General features: G+C 46.1%; 1 protein-coding gene across 1 annotated transcript in view; it reads right to left on the bottom strand.

Moving 5' to 3' along the window:
* Positions 1-3104: 3104 nt before the first annotated feature.
* The window catches only part of EPHX1 (epoxide hydrolase 1), a 29871-nt gene continuing 22376 nt past the window's right edge, over positions 3105-10599 (bottom strand). The window contains exons 7-9 of the mRNA XM_075339085.1: positions 7076-7184; positions 6465-6590; positions 3105-6109 (exon numbers count right to left, since the gene is read on the bottom strand). Coding sequence (XP_075195200.1) covers positions 5908-6109; positions 6465-6590; positions 7076-7184 — 437 coding nt within the window. The 3' untranslated portion in view covers positions 3105-5907. The remainder of the gene's footprint in view (positions 6110-6464; positions 6591-7075; positions 7185-10599) is intronic.

Raw genomic sequence — 10599 nt, 5'->3', positions numbered from 1 at the left:
CTGAACACCATGTACTTCTGGGTGTTGCTCAGTGGTGGTCAGGTTCACCCATCTCACATCAGCCATGTCTCTGAGCCCTGAACACCATGTACTTCTGGGTCTTGCTCAGTGGTGGTCAGGTTCACCCATCTCACATCAGCCATGTCTCTGAGCACTGGTCGCCTTGTAATTCTGTGTCTTGCTCAGTGGTGGTCGGTCCAGTTTGGAATTTACAATTCCTTAGGCCAGTTTCACACATCCAGCATTTCTCCGGATCCGGAACACTCCAGAACAGTGTAATACAGTACAATGGAATCGCGGCAGGCTCTGGTCACATGCTGTCATGTGACCGGAGCATGTGACCCGGAAGTTGCCGTGCTGCCATTGTACTGTATCACACTGTACTGGAATGTGCCAGATCCAGCGAAATGCCGAATGTGTGAAACTAGCCTTAGAGGTCTAAGGTCTGTATCCTCTAGATTTCTGGTCTGGGGTCTTTTCTTTGGTCTGTATTTATCTAGGGGGTCTGGGATTTTTAATAAATTTGGAATAAACTTATTGGATTTTTATACCTTTGTATGCTGGATACTCTCCTTTTTCTTGATTTCCTATTGGATTTCACACAAGAATCTTCTGGAACATCCTCCGCAGTGAAGAGTGGTGAGCCGACCTTCCTTTTTAGTTTTGTTCCTTACACACGTGCTTTGTCCTCCCCAACCCAGGAAATGTGGCATGATCAGACCATGTTCCTGTACTGTCAGACACGTCCATTACACAGTACACAGCAGGGACACATACAGTGTGTCCACCCATATCCTCTCCACCGCCATTTACTTGAGAACGGTGGCAGCTATAGGCATAGAAGTGGTGTCTAGGTATAGTAAAGTAGCCATGCGCTACGCAATTAAACCACCTATAGCGCCACCTGGTGGAAAACAACGGAGTTAGCATTTTTATCTCAAAAACGGAACGAGAAAGAGAAAAAAAAGTGAATTACAAAGTTGTAGGGCATCATCAATTCAGTATGAATCCACACCTTGCATACAGAAATGCTCTGATTAGAACGTGTAAAACTCACAAGGCTGCAGACGTGAAGCGATTCCTCACGGAGACCTTCCTACAAGTCATTGGGTATGGTGGCTGTGTGGAGTGGCCTCCGCTCACCTGACCTGACCCCATTGGACTTCTTTCTGTGAGGTCACATCAAACAGCAGGTGTATGCGACCCCTCCACCAACATTGCAGGACCTACGACCACGTATCACAGATGCTTGTGCCAACGTGTCACCTACCATATTGCACAACGTGCAGCAAGATACAGTATGCTGTGCAGAGCCCAGATGTGCATTGCAGCTGACGGGGGCCACTAGTTAAATGAGCGCCATATGCGTGACCAGCATTCAATGGTTTTGGGGGGGGGGGGGGGTCATGGGTTTCATATAGTATTTCTGTATGCAAGGTGTCGATTCGTATTGAATTGATGATGCAATACAACTTTGTAATTCACTTTTTTTCTCTATCTCGTTCCGTTTTCGAGATAAAAATGCTAACTCCGTTGTTTTCCACCAGGTGGCGCTATAGGTGGTTTCATTGCGTAGCGCATGGCTATTTTACTATACCTAGACACCACTTCTATGTCTATAGCTGCCGCCGTTCTCAATTTACTGGCGGTGGACAGGATATGGGTGAACATACGGAATATAAGATTATCTCAGCACAGGAGCGGTGGTATGATCAGACCGTGTTCCTGTACGGTCAGACACGGCCATTACACAGTACACAGCAGGGACACATATATAAGATTATCTCAGCACAGAAACATTTTGATAAACGCATCCAATTGTGGAAATTATTAATTTTTCCATGAGCTACTGATTAAAATTAACTTTGTTCATGGAAAAATCCTTTTAAAGGTGTAATTTAGTATTGGATATTAGTTATTAGTAGTCAAAGCTGACATGATTAATATGGAGTTCCCCTTTCCCATGTTGGTGATCCAGCCAGTGTAATTATTGAAATATTACTTATCGTTGAAGCACACATCAAAAATTAATATTGGAGTTAACTCCCTTTAGCAACAAACAACCCCGAGCTGCTACAAAGACGTATTCCTCCTCTTGTAGACTTAATCTGACCAAGTATTACATGGCTGCCCGGCATTTGAACAGATGAAAGCAATACTGTGTATCCCACCATGCAACAGTACTACAAAAAGGTCCATTTAAAAGGGGTCCCCTTTTAGATAAATCTTTTTTGATGGAGGGGATCCATGTAAATCAGCCCCTGGTGTTTTTCTGCTACTGGGAACACCCAATGATCCGCTACAACCTGTGTTGGGAATCTGTCAGCAAGTGTTTAATTTTCCTACAGTGCCCCTACAGGAGAAGAAAAGTATTACATCTCATGTAGTGCAGTAAAATCATCGGTCAATCCATGTACACAGGGCCATGCCAAGCCCTCAAGACACAGACAAGAGCCAGCAGGATTTCGAGAGACCGAAAGATCCAGAGGCTTTGTCATTTCTCGGGCTACGTAACGGACCGACCCCTAAATTCTCAAAGTCCTCTGTTTTTTTTTTTTTAAAAGATTTTTTTTATTTTCCAAATCCATAAATAAGTCAATGACTTGTCCAAGTAAAGCAAAAAGCAAAAAAAAAAAGATGGCACTCACTGGCTGCCGTATCCAAGAAATCCAGTTTAGTATAACACAAGGTGGTACATAAAAATAGCAAGAGCACAGCACAGCAGACGACGCCCGTTTCGTGCAAAAGTGCTTTTGCATGAAACGGCCGTCGTCTGTTGTGCTGTGTATTCCCAACTCCCTCTTGCTATTTTTATGTACCACCTTGTGTTGAAATAAGCTGGATTTCTTGGATACGGCAGTAAGTGAGTGCCCTCCTTTGCTCTTTTTTTGCTTTCCTTGGATGGGACTTTTGGCTGGAAGGAGCCCCACTGTTATTTCTATTAGCCGCATCTCTGCCAGTGAAAGTTGTACCGGACCTTGTATGGTAATACGCCCTTGCTGAAAAGCTGGTCGTCAGCCGATTTGTGGCCGGTGTTTTGCTCTTTCTGAATTCCCGAAGTCAATGACTTGTCCCCCAAATAAGAAATCTCGGACACAAGCGTCTGAATTTTACCAGTTTTTATTATGAATACGAAAAAGAAATCTAAAAAGATATTCGCAAAAAAATTATTTCAGAATACACAAAATCAGCAAACGTATAATAGTGATTATAAGGCATTCTGTCACCGGAAAATGTAGGAGTTCTGGAAAAAAAAACAAAATATTTTTTTTATACCGTTTCAATGAAATGGAATGTGAGAGGGGAAGGCGACACTTCATGGAAACTCATTTCCAATATCACAAAGATCTGGGATTAATGTAGCATTTCTACTGCCATCGTCTAATACGTGGGAAAGTAGAAGAAACTTAGTAGTCGGCGCTCTGCAGTGTAGGATTGGTCCACAGGGAGCTGCAATACCACAGAGTACGAGGAATGTCCATACGTTCCCTGAAGAAGCTGACTTCATATTGTCGCGAAACGTGCGTTGGAGGATTTTTATTTTCCTTGCAAGGGATTTGAATATTACCTTGATCTATGGGTAAGCTTTTGGGCGGGGAAAAAAAAACAACTTATCGTTTGACTACTTTGATCCCTTAGTGTTAGATTGATTGAGCCATTAAAGGGGGATCATATACATCCAGAGCACTGGCTTATGGCCTCATGTGGGTTCTTTAATATTTTTTTCCCTACTATAGCTATATTTACTAATCTATAGGGCTACACATTGTTATTTTGAGGGATACTGTGCCCACTTAGACATCCTATACTTAACCTTCAATTTTTCCTTTGCAAGTGTATACGTGGTCATCATGTTTTTGTCATCTAGCACTTTTTTCACTATTTCTATGTATGAGGATGTGAATTTTTTAATCCCTTTTTTTGATTAATAAAGAAATATTTTCATATTTTGCCTTTAATGCTCCCATTTATTCTCCTTATATGCAGAGTACGACCAATGTGTTGTAATTATCGAAAGTCACCAGTAGAGGGCGCACACTCCTCTATAGAATGTGATGCAGGATCAGACTCGTCTGACTTTAATGAATGGACACAATGTCAGTAACGGGAAACTAAATATTTGGAAACAGAGGCAGCATAACCCCCAACATGGCTTGAAATCCTCTAAAAGCTTCCGTTGGGGGTTATAGTCTGATGCTCCTTGCACGTGTACTAGGTAGGGGTGTGTCTGTCTGTCTGTCTGTCTGTCTGTCGCCACATGCCCCATCATACCAACTTTCAACCACATCACATACCTGCCCCAGCAGACGATGCATGCCTCTTGCCACAGTGCAGATTTATGTATACACACACGTAAAATTGCACAGTGTACGGCGGACATCGTAGCGGAAGGGGCAAATATATAAAATGCATCATGTGTATGTAGAGGCTAGAAGTTGATATGGTATCGTATTTGGTTTGCCCTATATTGAAGTGCACAGGGTGGCATCCTGCTGGCAATTTGTAAGGCAGGGCATGTAATGTAATCTGTCTGCAAAATCACCACCTCCGAATTTCCAGACTCTGCATGTGCAGATAAGCAGGCCATTTTCAAGACTTCTTTTCCAGGATCATTAAAACAATTACTCAAAAATAATCAAAATACATTTTCTATAAATTTCTACAAAGCACAGACTTCTCTATGTGCTATAAAGGAACAAGCTGAGAGTTATGATCTGTGCCTGATGCACAGCTGAGGGTTATGATCTGTGCTTGATGCACAGCTGAGGGTTATGATCTGTGCCTGATGCACAGCTGAGGGTTATGATCTGTGCCTGATGCACAGCTGAGGGTTATGATCTGTGCCTGATGCACAGCTGAGGGTTATGATCTGTGCCTGATGCACAGCTGAGGGTTATGATCTGTGCCTGATGCACAGCTGAGGGTTATGATCTGTGCCTGATGCACAGCTGAGGGTTATGATCTGTGCCTGATGCACAGCTGAGGGTTATGATTGTGCCTGATGCACAGCTGAGGGTTATGATCTGTGCCTGATGCACAGCTGAGGGTTATGATCTGTGCCTGATGCACAGCTGAGGGTTATGATCTGTGCCTGATGCACAGCTGAGGGTTATGATCTGTGCCTGATGCACAGCTGAGGGTTATGATCTGTGCCTGATGCACAGCTGAGGGTTATGATCTGCGCCTGATGCACAGCTGAGGGTTATGATCTGCGCCTGATGCACAGCTGAGGGTTATGATCTGCGCCTGATGCACAGCTGAGGGTTATGATCTGCGCTTGATGCACAGCTGAGGGTTATGATCTGCGCTTGATGCACAGCTGAGGGTTATGATCTGCGCTTGATGCACAGCTGAGGGTTATGATCTGCGCTTGATGCACAGCTGAGGGTTATGATCTGCGCTTGATGCACAGCTGAGGGTTATGATCTGCGCTTGATGCACAGCTGAGGGTTATGATCTGCACTTGATGCACAGCTGAGGGTTATGATCTGCGCTTGATGCACAGCTGAGGGTTATGATCTGCGCTTGATGCACAGCTGAGGGTTATGATCTGCGCCTGATGCACAGCTGAGGGTTATGATCTGTGCCTGATGCACAGCTGAGGGTTATGATCTGTGCCTGATGCACAGCTGAGGGTTATGATCTGTGCCTGATGCACAGCTGAGGGTTATGATCTGTGCCTGATGCACAGCTGAGGGTTATGATCTGTGCCTGATGCACAGCTGAGGGTTATGATCTGTGCCTGATGCACAGCTGAGGGTTATGATCTGTGCTTGATGCACAGCTGAGGGTTATGATCTGTGCTTGATGCACAGCTGAGGGTTATGATCTGCGCTTGATGCACAGCAGACGATAGCAGTAACTGTGCAGACACTCAGTCTCCGCCATCGGTCACCGAGGACGCAGTTACTTCTGTTCCACTTTCCCTACAAACTGCTGTATGTCTTTAGCCAGAATCTCCGGCTCCTCAAAGGCTCCGAAATGTCCCCCACGGGGCATGTAACTGAAGGAGACGATGTCCAGGTATTTCTGCTTAGCCCAGAGGAGGGGACAATGCACCAGCTCATTGGGGAAAGAAGCAATTCCAGTTGGTACCTTGACGGGTAACCTGGAAGATATTAAAAGGGAGATGGTCAATACAGTGGACAGGAGAGTGGATAGAGATTTTAGTAAACAAAATTAACAATTTCAGGCAAAATTCACTCCCTTGTAATCTGGACATGAAGCTAAAGAGGAGATGAGAAGGATGGTGGCCGGAAGGTGCCCCTGGTTCAGGGTCTAGAGGAGCGAACTGCCGACAATAAAAAAATCTACCCGATTACTAAACAAAATCCATCAATGAATGGAAAACAGGGAGGAGAGGTGAGGTAGGGGGGAGAGGAGGGGGATGCAGCAGCAGTCTCTAATTCAGGAAATAAGACCTTCTGGATAATGTACGCAGTGAGGACACAGGGGGTACATACTTGTCATGTTTGGCATTGCCCATTCCTTTGCCTACGTTTTCCTTGTAAAACCTCATGGAGGAGACAATGGAGCCGCTCAGCCAGTAGATCATGATGTTGGTTAGAAGATCATCCAAGGTGAATTTTCTGGAAGAGACCAAGAATTTAGCGTTACTGATGCCTCAAAAGACAACAATATAATGTACAAAATATGGAAGCAGACAGCAAGAATAAAAAGTGGGACTGCTGCTATTTCCGGAGCTACTATCCCAGTCCACCCAGTTCCTTAACGCTGATTTTTTCATTCCAAAGTTTGCTTTGTGTTGTCATTAATCTTTTTTTTTTTTTGCGCACCGAGTGGTCCGCTTTATTAGTAGCAGTTTGTGGCACATGCGATCTGTTGATCACTTCTTTTTACATTTTTAGGGCGATGCGGTGAGAATTCATCCTGGGTTTTATTGGCCTTGGCAGCAGCCGCCTGACGCTGGTCACTAAGTTTATGCTTCGCTAGTTTATTATTTCACTGTGTGATGAGTTCATCTGTCCCCTCGTGTTTCTAGCACCGCGCCACATTGCCCTGCCCCCTCCCCACACAGGGACAATCGCTACCCTACAGAAAACGCTCCCCGTACCTCTCCAGGCCTCCATCCTCGTAATCACGGAAGTCAGGGTCGGTCCATGTGGAAAACTTCTCCATGATATAAGCGCAAAGTCCCACAGGAGAGTTGTTTAAGCCACAACCTGCAAGATGGGGACGAGTTGAAAGAGTTAACTCCGGTATCTCAGTATAGTGTGTGTAAATGTGTTATTGGTTGTGGGGTATGAAAGGGTTAAAGTACATTGATAATCTGACTCTAAAGGGCAATTAACTCCTCTATATCCCAAAGGTCTCAACAGTAATAAAATAAAAAAAAAAAAAAAAAAGGATGAGGATGCAGCTTCTCTGTGTTAGTGAATCAGCATATTGAGGGAGGAGGGGGATGCAGCTGCAGCTTCTCTGTGTGTTATGCCTGTTCCACACGTCAGTGAAAAACACAGGTGTTCTTCACTGACGTGTAAAACGCTCACATGTTCCTGTGTTCCGTGATTCACGGCACACGTGGGTTGTCCATGTGCAATCCGTGATATGTGATCCGTACTCCATGATTGCATATGGACGTATGCTCACCTGTCCCATTCCTGCTGTCCATGGTGCTGAACTCCTCGGCTCTGCAGCGTCCGGCCACCGCTCTCTGCAGCTACTTCAGGGTCGGCTCTGGCTGCATTCATGAATATTCATGAGCCGGCCCGGAAGCTGCAGAGAGCGGGGGCTGCACAGAGCGTCGCTGGAAAGGTGAGTTGAAAATGTTTATTATTTTAAATGTCCGTGTTTTTCTGGTATGTGTTTCACTGATCAGACCATAGTGTGGTCCGTGGGACATCAGTGATGCCAGAAAAAAATGGACATGTCTCCGTGAGGCAATCATGGACACGCGTGTACACCGCCTGGAGACACTGTCAGTGAAAAATCACCGATGTGTGTGCAGACCCATTGATAATGGGCCTGCGTATGTCCGTGATTCTAATACGTATATTACAAAAAAAAAAAAAAAAAAAAAAAAAAAAAGAAGAAGAAGCACATACACACCAGAATCACTGACGTGTGAATCAGCATGGTGAGGGAGGAGGGGGATGCTGCTGCAGCTTCTCTGTGTGTTAGTGAATCAGTGTAGTGAGGGAGGAGGGGGATGCAGCTGCAGCTTCTATGTGTGTTAGTGAATCAGTGTAGTGAGGTAGGAGGGGGATGCAGCTGCAGCTTCTATGTGTGTTAGTGAATCAGTGTAGTGAGGTAGGAGGGGGATGCAGCTGCACCTTCTTTGTTACTGAAGCAGTATGGTGAGGGAGGAGGTGGCTGCAGCTGCTTGGTGTCTTAGGCTATGTGCCCATGTTGCGCATTTGCATGCAGTTACGCTGCGTATTGCACTGCAGTGTAACTGCATGCCTCCTGCGTCCCCAGGACAATCTATTAGATGAGCATAATCCATGCGCACGTTGCGTTTTAGAACGCAGCGATTTGCATGCTGCCAAAACGCTGCGTTCTAAAAAGCAACATGTCACTCATTCCGTGCGCTTTGGATGCAGCCCCCGCTCTGTCTATGGGACAGGCTGCATCCAGAGCGCATGAAATTGGCTTTTTCACTGCATTCATTATGCAGTGTTTCTGCAGCGATTTGAAGCGCACATGTGCTGTCAAATCGCTGCAGAAATTTCTGCAGGGACACAACGCAATGTGGGCACATAGCCTTCCACAGCATGCTGAGAGGGGTATGTGAATCAACATGATGGGGGGAGAGGGAAGGGGGAAAAAAAAAAGGGAAGGGGGATGCAGCTGCAGCTTCTCTCTCTGATTGTGACTCAGCATTATGAGAGAGGAGGGAGCTGCATCTTCTCTCTACCTCCGAGTCTGTTCTGTCTGAATCAGCAGTGAGGGGGAGGAGGGGGATGCAGCTGCAGGTTGTGATGGTTAGTCAGCATTCCGAGAGCGTTTCAGAAGGCGATGCATGTGCGGTTCCTGTAGGTCTGTGACACAGCGTGTTGTGAGAGGGCTGGGAGGGAGATACTGCTGCAGCTTGCAAGCGAGTTAAGCAAGCTGGAAGGAGTGGAGTAGGGGTGTGAAGCTGCAGTTTCTCTGAGTCAGCAAGTGGGAGAGGGTGACCGGGGTGCACAGACATTTCATTAGTTTGCAGTACACCAGGAAGTGCCCCCCAATAGGCTGTGGTGGGGGGGGATGAAGAATGACCCCCTATGGGAATACAGTCAGCCATTGTATGATCGGTGGAGGTCTCATGGAGAACACGTCGTCATCTTTGCGGTGATTTGTGCGCAGATTATGGATAGGCACGCGCAGCACATTAAGGCTGCAGATACACGGGCGGCGGTGGGCAGTGAGGGACTTGGCTCCGCGCCCGGTTATTTCATTAATAATTGCCTTTAAAACAGAAGCAGATGCCGTTTGAGAAACAGATCAAAGTCTCATCCAGCGACAGATCTGCAATTAGGTGAAAGAGCCGCGGCTGAGATCCCAGATCAATGGCCTTCATTCATGAAAGTGACAACCGGAGACGTGACTGGGTATGTACGGCGCCGGCGTCACTGTGCGAGAGGGTCTGCTGCCGGCCATGGAGGGGGAAACAAGCAAAACAGCCACTGCTTAACGTGAACCCGTCACTGACTGTCTGCAGCGCTGTGGTCACCATTACATGTCTCTCCAGTCATCGCAGAACAACAACTCCCAGCAAATCCTGCACGGCTACAAACACTACAACTCCCAGTATGGCCAGCCGGCTGACCGTAATCTGTGGAGTATTCTACTCAGTCAAAACTACAACTCCCAGCATGCCTTGCCAGCTGCAATATGTGACTCACACGCTACAAAAACTACAACTCCCAGTGGGCTGCCAGACAGCTATAACATTTGCAGTAGTCTCCAAGATGTGGCCTTGATTGCTGCACCCTGTTATGACACTACAAATCCCAGCATGCCCTAACAGGTACTCCCTGTGACCGTCAGCTTGTTGTGGAACTAGAATTCCCTGTAATCAGTGATAATTGCACCCTGTGCTCTCCAACTGCTGCAAAACCTACAACTCCCATGATAGAATTGCCTATTATTTAAAGTAGGATGTGTAAACTAATTAGGAGCTGCTGTCACTGGTAGGGGACCCCTGCTAGTGTGTGACGATCACCTCTATACAAAACGTGTATATAATATATAGAGGATGTGTCCTGTGTGTGGTGTAGTATATAGAGGATGTGTCCTGTGTGTGGTGTAGTATATAGAGGATATGTCCTGTGTGTGGTGTAGTATATAGAGGATGTGTCCTGTGTGTGGTGTAGTATATAGAGGATGTGTCCTGTGTGTGGTGTAGTATATAGAGGATATGTCCTGTGTGTGGTGTAGTATATAGAGGATATGTCCTGTGTGTGGTGTAGTATATAGAGGATGTGTCCTGTGTGTGGTGTAGTATATAGAGGATGTGTCCTGTGTGTGGTGTAGTATATAGAGGATGTGTCCTGTGTGTGGTGTAGTATATAGAGGAGGTGTCCCGGGTGGTGCAGTATATAGAGGATGTGTCCCGGGTGGTGCAGTATATAGAGGATGTGTCCCGGGTGGTGC

Source organism: Anomaloglossus baeobatrachus, chromosome 3 (assembly GCF_048569485.1).
Source record: "Anomaloglossus baeobatrachus isolate aAnoBae1 chromosome 3, aAnoBae1.hap1, whole genome shotgun sequence".
Lineage (NCBI taxonomy): Eukaryota > Metazoa > Chordata > Amphibia > Anura > Aromobatidae > Anomaloglossus > Anomaloglossus baeobatrachus.
This window is presented reverse-complemented; position numbering and strand designations above follow the sequence as displayed.